The sequence below is a fragment of the Arachis ipaensis genome, chromosome B5 (genome assembly GCF_059453495.1).
Source record: "Arachis ipaensis isolate K30076 ecotype BB chromosome B5, ASM5945349v1, whole genome shotgun sequence".
NCBI lineage: Eukaryota > Viridiplantae > Streptophyta > Magnoliopsida > Fabales > Fabaceae > Arachis > Arachis ipaensis.
The window spans coordinates 4424836-4440925 of NC_142440.1; the positions used below are offsets into that span (position 1 = coordinate 4424836).

The 16090-nt window shown below is 35.8% G+C and overlaps 2 protein-coding genes across 3 annotated transcripts; both read left to right on the forward strand.

Moving 5' to 3' along the window:
* The first annotated feature begins 3589 nt into the window (after window positions 1–3589).
* LOC148563240 (uncharacterized) lies at window positions 3590–7486 on the forward strand. Its single transcript, XM_088486680.1, has 5 exons — window positions 3590–3758; window positions 3852–4789; window positions 5896–6076; window positions 6416–7341; window positions 7406–7486. The coding sequence occupies exons 1-5, from the start codon at window positions 3590–3592 to the stop codon at window positions 7484–7486; spliced, it is 2295 nt and encodes a 764-aa protein (XP_088342806.1).
* A 2807-nt stretch (window positions 7487–10293) lies between these two features.
* Window positions 10294–13380, forward strand: LOC107642555 (ABC transporter G family member 14-like). Of its 2 annotated transcripts, XM_016345951.3 has the most exons (5): window positions 10294–10418; window positions 10515–11311; window positions 11442–11624; window positions 11728–11915; window positions 12430–13380. In XM_016345951.3, the coding sequence occupies exons 2-5, from the start codon at window positions 10606–10608 to the stop codon at window positions 13072–13074; spliced, it is 1722 nt and encodes a 573-aa protein (XP_016201437.2). In that variant the 5' UTR covers window positions 10294–10418; window positions 10515–10605; the 3' UTR covers window positions 13075–13380. The 2 variants fall into 2 exon arrangements, with proteins under 2 accessions (XP_016201437.2, XP_088342276.1); XM_088486150.1 differs by lacking the exon at window positions 10294–10418 and having other exon boundaries at window positions 10744–11311.
* Window positions 13381–16090: the final 2710 nt, after the last annotated feature.

The following is a 16090-nucleotide window of genomic DNA, read 5'->3' on the forward strand; positions in this document are numbered from 1 at the left end:
TCTCCCATTTTCTTTCTCTCTCTCCTCTCTCTCCTTTCTCTCTCTCCCTCCCTTCTCTCTTCCTCTTTCTCACACTCTCTCTCTCTCCTTTTTTTCCTTTTCTCTCTTTCTCTCTCCCCCTTCCCTTATTTCTCTCTCCTCTTCTCTCTCTTTCTTCACCCTCCTCTCTCTCTTTCTCCTCTTTCTTCTCTTTCTTTCCTTCCCTTCCTTTCTCTCTTTTCTCTTTCTCTCTCAACCTTCTCTCACTCTATATCCCTCTTCTCTCTCTTCCCCTCTTTTCTCCAAAATAAGAGAGAGAAGGTTGAGAGAGAAAGAGAAGAGAGGGAGAAGAGAGAGAGAGAGAAAGAGGAAGAGAGAAGGGAGAAAGAGAGAGAGAGGGATATAGAGTGAGAGAAGGTTGAGAGAGAAAGAGATAAGAGAGAAAAGAAGGGAAGGAAAGAAAGAGGAGAAAGAGAGAGAGGAGGGCGAAGAAAGAGAGAGAAGAGGAGAGAGAAATAAGGGAAGGGGGAGAGAGAAATAGGAGAGAGAAAGAGAGAAAAGGAAAAAAAAGGAGAGAGAGAGAGAGAGAGAAAGAGGAAGAGAGAAGGGAGGGAGAGAGAAAGGAGGGAGAGGAGAGAGAAAGAAAATGGGAGAGGGAAAAGAGGGAGAGAGAGAGAGAGAGAGAAACAAAATGGGAGAGAGAGAGAAAAGAGGAAGAGAGAGAGAAAAAAATGGGAGAGAGAGAGAGAGAGAGAGAGAGAAGGGGGAAGGGAGGGAGAGCAAGGGAGAGGGGAGAAAAAGGAAAGACATGGAGAGAGAGAGAAGAAGAAAGAGGGGGAGAGAGAGAGGAGGGAGAGGAGAGAGAGAGAGAAAAAAGGGGAGAGCGAGGAAAAGGAGGGAGAGAGAGAGAGAGAGAGAGAGAAGAAGAAGAAGAAGAAGAAGAAGAGAGAAGGGACGAGAGAGATTGAGAGGAAGGAATTGGGAAAGAGTGGGAGAGGAAAGAAAGGAGAGAGAGAGAGAGAGAGAGAGAGAGAGAGAGAGAGAGAGAGAGAGAGAGACGAAGAGAGATGGGAGGGGGAGAGAGGGGAGGGAGAGGAGAGAGAGAAAGAAAGGGAAAGAGAGAGGGAGAGAGAGGAGAGGGAGAAAGAGGAGGAGAGAGAGAGGAAGAGAGACGGGAAGGGAGAGGGAGAGAGAGGGGGAAAGAAGAGAGAGAAGGGAGAGATAGAGTTAGGAAGAGAGACGGAGAGAGAGAGAGAGATAGAGAGAGAGAGAGAGAATGGAGAGAGAGAGGAGGGAGACAAAGAGGAGAGAGAGAGGGGGGAAAGAGAGAGAGAAGGGAGAGAGGGGGAAAAAGAAGAGAGAGAGAGAGAGAGGAGGGAGAGGAGAGGAAAAAAGAGGAGAGAGAGAGAGAGAGGAGAGAGAGGATGGAGAGAGAGAGAGGAGGAAGACAAAGAGGAGAGAGATAAAGAGGAGGGAGAGGAGAGAGAGAGAAGAGGAAAAAAGAGGAGAGAGAGAGAGAGGAGAGAGGAGAGAGAGAGAGAGAGAGGAGAGAGATAGAGAGGAGAGAGAGGAGAGAGAAGGGAAAGAGGGGGGAGAAAGTGGAGAGAGAGAGGAAAGGGAGAGAGAAGTGAAAGGAGAGAGAGAAAGAGTATGTAAAAACTAATTTTAGAGTTTAAATAAAACCAGTTTTAATTTGGTTTAAAACTAAACTGAACCATAAAAACTGGTTTTTAATAAACTGGTTTTCATAAAAACTATGGTTTCAGTTCAGTTTTTTATTTAAAAAAACTGGTTTATTTAAAACAGTTTCAGTTCAGTTTCAATTCAGTTCAGTGAAACCAGTTTTTTTGCACACCCCTAGATAGAGATATATTATGTTTGGTATAAAATATACTCAATTAAGTTATGTTTAACTCTGTACAATTTTGAAAATCGAAGATGAGCGGTGGAGTGAGCGGGAAAGAGACTTTGAGGGTGAAACACGGTGAGGCAGCCAATAATGTCGGCGGAAGAGATAAGGGGGAGAGGGATTGCATCAGGAGAAAAGGAGGATCATATTTTGGGAGGGGTTTCTAAGCCTTTGAAGGTTTCTTTCAGGGATAAAGTTGTGGGTTCCAAGATTGTTAAAGCTTTTTCACTCGTTGGAACTTTATCGGGAGATAACATTGCGGTAGTTTCTGGGAAGCAAGGAGATCTCTTGCCACCGAGTGTCACATTTACCCAAGAAGCTAAGAATTGCTTGGCAGAATCTTATAAGGATGCTATAGTGATTAAGGTGCTAGGTAAACATTATAGCTACACTGCATTGTCTCATAAACTCCGAACGGTATGGAAGATTAAGGGAGGTTTTGATTTATTGGACGTGGGATTTGACTACTTTATTGTGAAGTTTGATGTGGCTGAGGAGCGAGAAAAGATTCTCTTAGGAGGTCCATGGATGATCGAGGGAAATTATGTGGCTGTGAAGCCTTGGGATCAAGAGTTTAGATCAAGTGAAAACTGTTTTTGAGCAACTTTAGTGTGGATTAGAATTTTCGTATTACCAATTTGGTGCTCTAAGAAGATGCAATGCTCTGTGTTGCGGCTGCAGTTGGCATTTCCGTTAAGGTTGATTTGGCAACAAAATTAGCTGAAAGATGACGATATGCTCGAGCCTGTGTTCAGATAGATTTAGGATTGCTAGTGACTAAGAAGATTCTTGTTGAAGGTGTTGAATATGAGGTTGAATATGAAAGTCTTCACCTTATTTGTGGCTCCTGTCTCAAGTTTGGTCATGATATGAAGGTGTGCAAGACTGACAGCAATGTGGGAGGAGGAACTAATGCCAAGGTGGTCAGCGATGTAGCAAAGCAGACAGAAAGCTCAAATTCAAAAAATTCAGTGCATGTGGAAAAGGCAAGTTTTCATTTTGGTAAGAATTTTGGAGATGAGACTGTAAATGTTACTATCCCGGATTTGGTGGAGAGTGATTTACATGTTGTTCATGTAGACCATGCACAACATGAGGATTTGGAAGGCTGGACTCAAGTGATTAGGAAAGGAAAGTATAAAATGGGTCAAAAGCCTTCTCCTAGCACCCATCAGGTCCAATCAAAAGCAAAGAAGACTCCTAACAAGGCTACCAATACTTGGACAAGGCCTAATAACCAACGTACAACACATGCTACTGGATCCAAAGTAAAATTAAGCAGGAGCATCAATATTGGAAAACCGGTTAGTGTGGCTTCTTCGGGGACCCGGCACAATGTTCATCATCAGCAGCAAGGTGAGACAACAAATGGCACTGTGCGAAAGCGTCCTCGCCCAAACTCTTTGCAGAATTCACCAGTAGATAAGGATGGAGCATCGACGGCGGGTATGGTGCAAGTTTCAACGGAGAAAATTGGGCTACAACTTGAGAGTCCATTAAAGGCATGATCGTCGAAGACAGGGACATCATGTTGAGTCTCGGGTTTGTTATTGGAGCTCCCTTTTTGCTGTTTTTATGGATAGTTTCAATATCATAGTCTGGAATGTGAGGGGTGCGTCTAACAAGATGGTCCGTGTGCATTGCAAAAATTTGGTGAGAATATATAAACCATCTTTCTTCTTTCTGTTTGAGACTCATACCATGTTTAATAATTTGAAGAATTTTTGGGATAAGTTGGGTTTTCATTATGTTGGTATTGAGGAAGCAGTAGGACACATGGGTGGCATTTGGTTTCTATCTTCTATTGCTAATACTTCTTGTGTGGTTATTGATCAAATTGACCAATGTATCACAGTGAAAGTGAGTGTGGGTAACTTAATTTGGCTTTGTAGTGCAGTATATGAGAGTCCTCAATTCGAAAAAAGATGTATGCTTTGGGATCATTTGCGTTCTATTAATTCAGGCCATAATGGACCATGGATGGCTGTTGGTGATTTTAATGAGATTGTAGCACCAGATGAGAGTACAGGTGCTTATTTTTCTTCTCACAGAGCTAGTCTATTAGCTACTACTCTAGATGACTGTGAGCTCTTTGATATTAAAGTGACTGGTAAGAGATATACTTGGTATAGAGCAGTTCAGGCTGGCAGGGACTTGGCTAAAAGGTTGGATAGAGCTCTAGTTAATGAGGCGTGGATGACAATGTTTCCTGAGGGTTATTCTGAAATTCTTAGCAGGCTTCATTCTGATCATTGTCCTATTTTAGTTCGTTGTCATGGTAGCCCCAGAGTGAAAGGTTCTCATCCTTTTAGGTTCCAAGCTGCGTGGGCAACACATCTTTCTTATAAACATGTTATTAGTAAGGCTTGGAATCAAGAGTTTGGAGGCGTTACTGAAAGGCTTAAGATGGTTCAACAGGCTTCTTTGGACTTCAACTCAAAGAATTTTGGAAATATTTTTGTGCGAAAAAATAAGCTGGAATATCAGATTGATCAGATTCAACGGCGTTTGGAGGTTACCGATGTGTTATCTCTGAGAATTAAAGAAGCTGAACTGAGGGAAGATTACAATAGGCTTTTATTACAAGAGAAACTTTTTTGGTACCAGAAATCTAGAGAGAAGTGGGTCAAGTATGGGGATAGAAACACTAAATTCTTTCATCTTCAGACTTTAGTGCGTAGAAACCATAATAGAGTACATGGATTATATGTTAGAGATGGGTCTTGGTCTACTGATCCAGATATTCTCCAGGAAGAAGCCCTCTCTTTTTACAAGAATCTCTTTGGTACAACGGAGGAGGTTGAGGTTGATTGTTTAGGGGATGTTCCGATGCCCACTCTAAGCACTGAGGCTTGTGCTAGGTTAATTGACCCTGTCTCTTTTGTGGAAGTCAAGTCAGCAGTATTCAGTATGAGCTCTTTTAAGGCTCCTGGTCCAGATGGATTTCAAGCTTATTTTTTTAAAGAATATTGGGAGATAGTAGGCACTGAGATTTGGAATATTGTCCGGAGCGCTTTTTTGGGAGAGTTCTTAAATCCTAGCATCATGAAAACTCTGATTGTGCTTATTCCTAAAATTGATAACCTTACCTTTATGAAGGATTTCAGGCCTATTAGCTTGTGTAATGTTGTTTATAAAATTATCACCAAAGTATTGACTAACCAACTTCGGCCTTTTCTTCAGATATTGTTAGTCCTTTACAAGGAGGTTTTATTCCAGGTCGTGGTGCTCCTGATAATATTATTGTGGCCGAAGAAATTCTGAATTTCATGAAGCATACAAAATCCAAGAAAGGTACTCTTGCTTTTAAAATTGATCTTGAAAAAGCTTATGATAGGGTGGATTGGAGGTTTTTGGAGAGTACTCTCATTGCTTTTGGTTTTTCTATCATCACTGTTAATTTGATTATGAATTGTGTCCGTGCATCATCTCTTTCTATTATGTGAAATGGGAATAGATTGGATAGTTTTGCTCCTAGAAGGGGGCTTAGACAGGGCGATCCAATATCTCCTTACTTATTTGTGCTTTGTATGGAAAGACTTGCTTGCTATATATCTCATAAGGTGGTCGAGGGTGTGTGGAAACCAGTTTCTGTCACTAGGGGTGGCCCAAAATTTTTTCATTTGATATTTGCAGATGATCTCTTACTCTTTTGTCAGGCTACAAAGAGTCAGGTCCAAATGGTCATGCATTCTCTTAACATTTTTTGCAAGGCATCTGGCATGAAAGTGAATCTTGAAAAGTCTAAAGCTTTTTGTTCTAAAAATGTGATTGCTCGTAGAAGAGATATTTTTACTAGTGTTTCTTCAATACGTTTTGCTTTGGACTTAGGAAGATATCTTGGAGTTAACCTTAATCATTCCCGTACCAGTAGGACTTCTTTTCATTCGGTGATTGAAAAGGTGAGGGAAAGATTAGCTAATTGGAAAGAAAGGCTTCTAAATAAAGCAGGGAGACTTTGCCTGATCAATTCTATTGCAGCATCCATTCCTGTCTATCATATGCAGGTATCTTTTTTTCCAAATTGGGTTTGCGATAAATTGTCTTCTATGATGAGACAGTTCCTTTGGAAGGGTCAAGTTGATGGTAGAGGTCTTTCTCTTGTTAATTGGAGGACCGTGATCACTCCAAAGAAATTTGGTGGCCTGGGTGTTAGAGATCCTGCGTGTGTTAATATATCTTTACTTGGTAAATTAGTTTGGCAACTTTTTCATTGTCAGGACAAGCCTTGGGTTGCTCTATTAAGGGCAAAGTATCTGAGGAATGAGGGAGTTTTAGATGGCCATGTCCCTTGCAATGCTTCTCATGTTTGGAAGAGTATCTCAAAGGCTTTTGGTGCTCTTAAGGATGCCTTCTCTTGGTGCGTTAGGTCATTTGATCAATTTTTTTGGTTTGACAATTGGAGTATTGAGGGTCCAATTGCTCAAGATGTCCCTTTTGTACATATATCTGACTCTGATTTAACTATTAGAGACGTTTGGAAAGATGGTCAATGGAATCTCCATGATATTTTCTCTATCATTCCAGAAGATGTCAAACAGCGTTTGAATGCTTATAATCCGAATTTGAATGCTGGAGAGAGTTTGGGTTGGTCGTGGGGTGTGGCATCTTCTAGACTCTACTCAGCTAGGAGTGGGTACAGTTGGCTAGCCAAAAGAAAGTTTGACTGGAATGAGCATGATAATTGGTTGTGGGTATGGCGACTGCATATTCCTGAGAAGTACAAGTTCTTGATTTGGCTCAGTCTTCATAATGCTATTCCTACGGCAGAGTTTCGTTTGGGTCATGGTTTAGCTTTATCTAGCACCTGTCATCGATGTCAGAATGGTTCTGAATCCATTCTTCATTGTCTTCGGGAGTGCCCTAGTGCCAAAGAGGTCTGGAACCTTTTAGGCCTGTATTCAGATAACTCGAATTTACATGATTGGCTCTACAGAGGTGCAAAGAGTGGAGATGTTTTTCTTTTCTTTTCGACCATCTGGTGGATTTGGAGAAGCAGGAATCAGGACTTATTTAGTATAGATGATTCATGGAGTGCTAGTAAAGTGGTGAGTTTGATTCGTAGTTCAGTAAGGGAGTTTCACACTATTTTTGCTATGCATCAATCTTTGTCTCCTCCTTCACTTTGTTTGCATTGGGTTCCACCTCCAGTTCATTCTGTTAAATTGAATTGTGATACTAGTTGGTTTGCTCCTTTTGGCTATGCTGGTTTTGGTTGTATCATTCGCAATCCTGATGGATGTTGGTTGAAAGGTTGCACTGGGAAAGTCGAAGTGTGCAGTGTTCTTTTTGCTGAATTATATGCAATTTGGAGAGGTTTACTTCTTGCTTGGGAGAGTGGATTTCGTGAGGTTATTTGTGAAACAGACTGTTTAGAAGCTCTTTTCTTGGTAAACCAAAGAATGCTTGGTAAGAATATTCCAGAATGGGATTTGGCAAAGCATATACAGGAGGTTATGAATAGGAATTGGAGAGTCTCTATTCTTTTAATTCAGAGGACTGCAAATAGTGTTGCAGATTGTATGGCTAAAGCAGCTACTTCTGGCGCGGACATTCACTCGAATTGGAGCCAACCATGGAATGAGCTTCAACATCTAATAGATTTAGATATGACCCTAGCCAATTAATTTGGTTTTGTCTCTTTTTTTTTTTTCTTTGTTTTCTATTTAGTCACCAAAAAAAATTTAAGTTATGTTTAAATATTATGTTTGATTTAAGATAAATATAAAAATTAAGAGATAAATTTAAAATTTAAAAAATTATATGAAATTATTTTTGAAAAAAAATAGTATTAAAATTTCAGTATTCGATTTTAAAAAATTCAATTCCCTCTATTTCTGATAACTAAACACAATACTAAATTCTAATTCGCAGTCTTGGTTTTAATCTTTAGAAACAAACACTATCTTAGTAAAAAAAAATTGATTAATATTTTTTTAAATGTAAAATAAATATAAAAAGTAATTATTTAAAATTCTTTTAATAATAATAACAACAATCATAATATAAATTTAATTTTAATATATTGACTCACAAATAATGTAAAACTTTTATTTTATCGTTTAGTTATTATTTAATATTTGTTGAATAACTATTTTAACCAGTATGTATTATTAAAAATAGTTATTTTTATCAGCATAATATGTAATTATTTATACAAAAATATAATAATAATAATAATAATATTTAACTGGATTTTTTTAATGAAAATTCAAAAAATAACTATTTTTTTTATTGAAATGACAATATGTAATTGTATACTTCCTTTAATTTTGTGTCTATGAATAACGAAGAATTGGTTAAAATAACAAATATTTGGACTGTACTAAATGTTTTAGACTAGATTATTAGAATGAAAAATCTAAAATTTCTTTTAAAATCTCTATAATTCAAATCAAATTAGTGGAGTTTTTGATAAATAATGCTACCGGATATTGTACCTTTTAACGAAAATAAAGATTATTCTTTTTATAATAGAAAAAATTCACTTAAAAAAAAATCATGAACAATGCTCATATTTTCTACAAATTTAGTAACAATATTCGTTCATAAAAAAAAAATCCAAATCTAAATTATATACTAATAAACAAGTTTCTGAATTCTCATCCATTCATTCATTCAAATATATGAAAAAGGTGTTCATGAGTTCCATTACTATTTATAGATAAATTTGCATTTTCCTGTTATGAACAATGACAAATGAACCATACAGATGTCAGGATCCTCAAAGATATTCTCTCTCACTCACTCACTCCACTTCAATCAGTGTGTCTTTAACAAACATAGAATTCTTTTGAAGGGTAAGAAACAACCTGAACAAGAAAGTGAAAAATGCATGCAGAGACATGTCATTAACCACTAGCACTAATATACCATTTTCTGCTCTCATAGTACATCTATATTTATATATGAATGAAGGAAATCAAATGATAAAAATCTCAGAACACCTATAGTTTAGTGCCTATATATATAAAGATTTCCTTTTTAAGTTTGAGGATATATTGGTAATCAGATTCTCATCATAACAGCTATGAAGATGCTTTTTCCTTTATAGACATTGGATATTGTTATTAGGTCTGGTTTTTCACATTAGTCTTGTTTAGGCTCAACTTTACATTAATCTTAATTACATCTTAAGATCAATTATTATTGGACAGAGAGAATATATCAGCTTCCAAAAGAAAATGGAAAGATAACCTCCAGAAATGGTTAAACTAAGAACTAAGAAGGTTTAACAATGATAGATATGTAGAAAGATATATGTTTATATATATATACGCTCTGCATGTTTTGTATTCTTGTTAACATGGTGTTAAATAAGAAAGGCATTATGGTGAGTGACCCTGCAGTTTTACATTATTCAAATAGTGCTTTCTGTTTTCTCACATGCCTACGACATAGTATGAACAATGCATTAATAATCAAACCTCAAAAATTAAAGTAGAAGAAATCTAACATCAGAAAGCTCAAAATCTCTCTCTCTCTCTCTCTCTCTCTCAGGTGTATATCACTAGCTAGGCATGTTCATAAAGAGACCACTTTCTTATATCAATTATGGTAATGTGGGCATAGACATTAATAGGTGCATTGCTGCTACCACTAATTTTTATTGTCAGATCAGGTAGTACTAGCATTCTCTTTTTATAGGTTTCAAATCAAATCTTACATGCCATATTAAATCTATCTATCTATCTGTATTGCATAAAATACAAAACAAAAATCATATGATGCTGTTTTACCATTTCCTTTCTTCTTGTCTACTTGTGCCATTTCTAGTCTTTGTTTTCTTTGTACCTTGAATTTTGAACCTACCCTTTTGGATTTTAAAATATAAGTGGAAGTGGAGGTTGGTTTTAATTTGCATCAAATTACTGTTTATATTATTTGGTCTGCATGTAATAACATTATTGTAATAAGCATTATGGTTATTAGCATTCTAATTTTAATGTCTATGAGTTGCATATGTCAATTTTAAACAGTCTTACTAAAAAAGTAGCAGATGATTAAGAGAAAACAGTGATGTCACCATTAAAGTTAAGATCTCACAAACCTAAATGTAGTGTTAATAAAAAAAAAAAAAGCAGAATTTCTAGAGGTTTTGGGGTGAGAGCTTGGTCATGATAAAGAATAATGTGAGGTAAATAAATAAATAAAGGTGGGATTCCACAATCCAAAGGAAGGCCTAAAATACTGTATTTGAACACAGTGAAGATCCTAAGCCTGTGCTATATATTTATGTGCTTTCTTTCTCCTCACATAACACATTGACAAGAAGTTAAAAGGAACTTCTTAACTTCTCTCAAAACCCCTCCATTATATTTCATCATTCACCACCATAAATCTCTATCATATCATCACCTTCTTTTATATTCTTTAACCATCATTAGCCATGCCACAAAACTGCATAGCACCAAAACCAGAATACAACACTAGTAGTAGTAGTCACTCTATGGAAGCAGCCTTAGAGAATAATAATACCAATGAACAACAATCCATACAAAAACTCACTATGTTCCCCATAACTTTGAAGGTAACACACTAATATAAATACTAGTTATTGTTACTCATTCATGGCATGTATATCAGTGTTGCAAAGTTACTTTGTGTTTTTTGGTTGATTTTTCAGTTTGAGGAATTGGTGTACAAAGTGAAACTAGAACAGAAAGGAGGATGTTGGGGAAGCAACAAATGGAGCTGCAAAGAGAAAACAATTCTGAATGGAATCAGTGGTTGTGTTTGCCCTGGTGAGATTCTTGCCATGCTTGGCCCTTCAGGGAGTGGCAAAACCACACTCCTTACAGCTCTCGGAGGCCGTCTCACCGGAAAACTCTCCTGGCAAGATAACATACAACAACAATCCATTCTCAGGTTCAATCAAGAGAAGAACAGGTTTTGTAGCACAAGATGATGTTCTATATCCTCACCTAACTGTTACTGAAACACTATTCTTCACTGCACTTCTAAGGCTTCCAAAGACTTTAACAAGAGATGAGAAGGTTCATCATGTTGAGAGAGTGATCAGTGAATTGGGATTAACAAGGTGTAGGAGCAGCATGATTGGAGGACCTTTGTTCAGAGGAATTTCCGGTGGAGAAAAGCAGAGAGTTAGTATTGGACAAGAAATGCTTATTAATCCTAGCTTGTTGCTTCTTGATGAGCCTACTTCTGGTTTGGATTCCACAACTGCTCAGAGGATCTTGAACACTATTAAGAGACTCGCCGGCGGCGGAAGAACCGTTATAACCACCATTCACCAGCCATCTAGCAGGCTATACTACATGTTTGACAAGGTTGTGTTGCTCTCTGAAGGCTCTCCTATTTACTATGGTCCTGCTTCCACTGCTTTGGACTATTTCTCTTCACTTGGATTCTCTACTTCTGTCACTGTTAATCCTTCTGATCTCTTGCTTGATCTTGCCAATGGTAATTAATCAATATTTTGATATATATATATATATATATATATATATATATATATATATATATATATATATATATACTAAGTTTAAGAATAACAATAATGTGATGATAACAATGGAAAACTTTGATTCAGGGATTGCTCCAGACTCAAAGCATGCAAGTGAACAAAGTGAGGGATTGGAACAAGAAAGGAAGCAAGTTAGAGAAGCTCTAATATCAGCTTATGATAAGAACATAGCAACAAAGCTGAAAGCTGAGCTGTGCAGTGTTGAGGTGAACAACTACAACAACATGATGATCAAAGATGCTTGTGCAAGTAGGTCTTTCTATTCCAACTACCCTTTTTTAGTTTTCAGTGAAAAAGATATTGCTCATCAATGGTCTTAATCCTTCTTTCTGTTGATGAAAATTTGATGCAGGGAATCAGATAAATCAGGAGCAATGGTGCACAAGTTGGTGGCATCAGTTTAAAGTACTATTGCAGAGGGGAGTGAGGGAGAGAAGGTTTGAAGCATTCAATAGGCTGAGAATATTCCAAGTCATAAGTGTTGCTTTTCTTGGTGGACTCTTGTGGTGGCATACCCCAGAATCACACATTGAAGATCGGGTAAGAAAATTTTTGCATTCAGTTATCAAGTTTATCTTCTTTTCTACTTTTGTTATAACTGATAATAACATCATTTAACTTTAAACAGAAAAAAAGGTTATGGAATGTAATTGACCTTTAAAATATGAATGAAATTTATTTTCTTTTCCTTTTCAATTTCCCTTGTCAAACATCACATCTTGAAATATCTAAAATTCTGAAACTAATCAAGATTAGTATTGATTGATTGAACCACATTTACTTTGTTATCTCAAAATTGATATTTGAACGCTTTAAAAGTTGTTAATCTAGTTTTATACTTTTCAAAAGGTATCAACTTTGTAAATCAAAGTTATAAACTAGAAGTAAGTTATTAGGTGTAGACAACCATAGTAAAAAGTACTTAAATTTCTATGCAGTTTCTGTGATATGGATTAGAAACAGTCCAAGAAATCTAAAGTTTGAAACTTTGACTATGTTGTTTTAAAGCCCTTAAGAGGGGATAACATGGGGTTATTGTGTGGTGAAAATGCAGGTAGCATTGCTGTTTTTCTTCTCAGTTTTCTGGGGATTCTACCCTCTATACAATGCAGTATTCACATTCCCACAAGAGAGGAGAATGCTGATAAAGGAAAGATCTTCAGGAATGTACAGGCTCTCTTCCTACTTCTTAGCAAGAACAATAGGAGACTTGCCATTGGAGCTTGCACTTCTGACTGCATTTGTGTTCATAATCTATTGGATGGGAGGACTCAAACCTGATCCTGTTACATTCATCCTTTCTCTTCTTGTTGTTCTCTACAGTGTCCTTGTTTCTCAAAGCTTAGGCTTAGCATTTGGTGCTATATTAATGGAGATCAAACAAGCAACCACTCTAGCTTCTGTCACAACCCTTGTGTTCCTCATTGCTGGTGGATACTATGTTCAACAGATTCCACCTTTTATAGTGTGGCTAAAGTACTTGAGCTATAGCTACTACTGTTACAAGCTTCTTCTTGGTGTTCAATACACTCAAGATGATTACTATGAATGCTCAAAGAGTGTGATGTGCAAGGTTGCTGATTTTCCACCAATCAAATCAATGGGATTGAATCATCTTTGGGTTGATGTTTGCATTATGGCACTTATGTTGGTTGGTTATAGACTAATTGCTTATTTAGCACTCAATAGAGTAAGGTAGATTCATACACATAGCAAGGAGAAGAAGAATTTCAAGAAAGGTTTTTGTACTAATTCAAACTGAGCAATAATATTACTACTAATAATAACTAGAATTATATTAGGCTTTTCATGTTACTTCATGTAATCAAATCAAATATAAATATATATGTATCAAAATCTCCCTCAAGGATTGAGAGATAAGTAGCAAGATTTTTCTATAATACTACCAAGGTGTTGTTACTTTAGAATGAGTTTCATTCATGTGCCTAAACATAAGGGATATGCCACTTGATAAGAAGTAATGATAATAATATCACACACAAAATCTAATATGTAAGAGAGAAAGAAAAAAGGTCAAATATATCAGCAAGATGTTAAGTCTCTCAAGAGTGTCTTCATCTGAAAAAATAACTCTCCTGTGGACCATTTTTGAGGCCTTAAAAGCCATAATTTACTCGTTTCATGTTTTCCTGCATAATTTGTGACTAGAGAGATTACATTTGTGGCTCGGTAAGAAGATGTTTAGTTGGGAGGACAGAGGGAATTGGCTTTGGTTTTAGCATTAACATGTCTCGGAAAAACACAAATTCTTGGCCTGGCTATGTCTTCGGGAGACTTTTTCTACTGCTGCATTTCGTTTTAGGCGGGGCATTTCGCACATGGATAGCTATCCATGATGTTTTTCAGGTCAGGAATCGGTTTTACATTGCATTCAGAATTGTCCAAAAGTCCAGTTAGTTTGGCAAGCTTTGGAGATCTCAGATCAACCTGATTTGATGAGTTGGTTCTTACATAATAGCAAATAGCGATATTATATGTGAGACAGACTGTGTGGAGGCCTTTATTATTGTTAATAATTTACAAAATTGATCTGGTTTTATTGATTCTTTAGTGTTGAAAATCCGAAATATCATATCTTAAAAATGACGTGCTAATTTTCGGTTGGTCTTGAGAGATACAAATACAGTAGCAGATATCATGACAAAAACTGCAATGAAGACCCTTTCTCGCCAAGTGAAACTTTCTATTGCCTTGGAAACAGTTTTTTGTTTATTTTTTCTTTTTTAGTTGTTGTTTGTTTTCTTTTCTGTCACAAAAAAAATTGAATTCTCCAAAAGACATGAGTAATGTTATAACAAGAAGTTTTTAATATTAGCAAGGTTCTGAATATCAAACCGATCAATGAATTGGTGAAATTATACATTCAAAGGTTTAACCAAAATTAAATTAAATATAACAAAATAATATATTTATGTATAAAGTATATACTTTTAAAAAAAAATTAATGTCTTTTGTAATTTACTATTTTAAATCGGTTTGAGTGATTAATTCGTTTTTTGACTGATTTTTTTTATTTTTTAACTAATTTGTTGCCAAGAGGTTTTTATCTTGAACCAAATCGATTAGTGACCGATTTAGTTGACTGGGTCAAACCAGTAAATTGATATGGTTCTCAGAACCATGATATTTGGTTATCCGATTGACTGAAGAATATCATCACAAACTTTGGTTGAATTTTCACTTATGATATTTTAATTAGAATGGGCATTATTAACACTTGAAGCAACCAAGTCACATCCATCATCAAATAATGCCAAGATGATGGCAGTTGGAATAAGCTAAGCTTAATTAACCCAAAAATAATGAAGAAATAGCACTAAAATAATTGGTGATAGAAAGTGGTGGGTGGATATAGCAATGTGTTTTCTGTGTACCCTTTTAAGACCAATGAAATCATAATGTTGATAATTGATGTAAAATAAGAAATGACATATAAAAGATCCGTGTCACACTCTACTTCAGCATAGTGCTTTATCCACTCTAAATCACTTTGAATTTGAGAGAAAAGGACTATAACCACAGTAACATTTCAAACAGGGAACATTATCAATATCAGAGTAAAATAAAGATGAAAATTTCAAACATGTAGTATATGGTTTACTCTTATGAGATCAATAAGGAAGTAGTAAAGAATCATTACTACAGAAAAGTAGTTAAAAAGAAGAGTGACTTCATAAATTAAAACATGATTATGAACTTGACATTGCTCATTTTTCTACTATCTTTATGCAAACTTATTATCAAACTATTACTCTTTTCAAATTATTTACCTATGTGTCATTGTTTTTATAATGGTGGCATTTGAAAAAAAAAAAATTTGCATCACACAAGTGTCATTAGATGAAAAAAGCGCATTTAACTTAGAAGGTACTGAAGCATTTGGCAATTTCAGTATAATAATGCTAAAATAAAAAAAAAAAAAAATTACTGGATGGTTAAGTACCTTCTGAGTCAAATGTATTTTTTCATTTAACAACTCCTGCGAAACAAGAAAAAAAAAAAAGTGCATTACCCTTGGCATGCTCCTTTGCATTACGGAAATGATTGTATAATTAATTAATTAAAAATGACATTTGTTTTTTAGATGTTAAAGATATAACACATTTATATGTCTCATCATATTTGTTTAAGTTTTTGAGAGAAGTGGTTCTGTGACATTAGAATTATTATATATTATAGTTACTATTCATAAACTCAAATATTAGAAGTGTAAAACCGTTAAAATTATTTCAAAAAGCGATAATTTTTTATAGATAAAATGGTAAAATGTCCTTTAGATACAAAAATACTCTAAATATTAAATATTAAGAAAACGATTGGTTCAAATCAAACGCTTTTTAATTTTCATATTGAGAAAATAGTGGTATTATCCACTGTTATTGGAATTTTGTGTGTTATTCAGGAGTGTGGAAGATGGTTATCAATAAATCAAAAGATCCGATTTAAGGGTTTTAACCACAAAATCAATCCACCGATTTGCTCCAAACTTCAAAAAAAAAAAAAAAAGTTGGTCACACAATACCGAGGGTTCGATTTGTTCATCACCCGGATTTGAATTCACCAAGCCCCAAATCGAACCCTATGTTTTCTCTCCTCCATAATTCTGAGCCTCCGATTTGTGAATTGTTATTTAAAAAAAAATGTCTCCATATCCATTAAAATCACGACAACAATTCATAATAGTGAAAAACATC

Bases quoted from the DNA above. Each gene is read 5' to 3' on its own strand.
- LOC148563240 (XM_088486680.1), top strand. From the start codon at position 3,590: ATGTTTAATAATTTGAAGAATTTTTGGGATAAGTTGGGTTTTCATTAT. The intron at 3,759-3,851 runs GTAACTTAATTT...CTATTAATTCAG, and splicing joins CACAGTGAAAGTGAGTGTGG to GCCATAATGGACCATGGATG. The intron at 4,790-5,895 runs GTATTCAGTATG...TATCATATGCAG, and splicing joins TTGTGGAAGTCAAGTCAGCA to GTATCTTTTTTTCCAAATTG.
- LOC107642555 (XM_016345951.3), top strand. From the start codon at position 10,606: ATGGAATCAGTGGTTGTGTTTGCCCTGGTGAGATTCTTGCCATGCTTG. The intron at 11,312-11,441 runs GTAATTAATCAA...ACTTTGATTCAG, and splicing joins CTTGCTTGATCTTGCCAATG to GGATTGCTCCAGACTCAAAG. The intron at 11,916-12,429 runs GTAAGAAAATTT...GTGAAAATGCAG, and splicing joins AATCACACATTGAAGATCGG to GTAGCATTGCTGTTTTTCTT.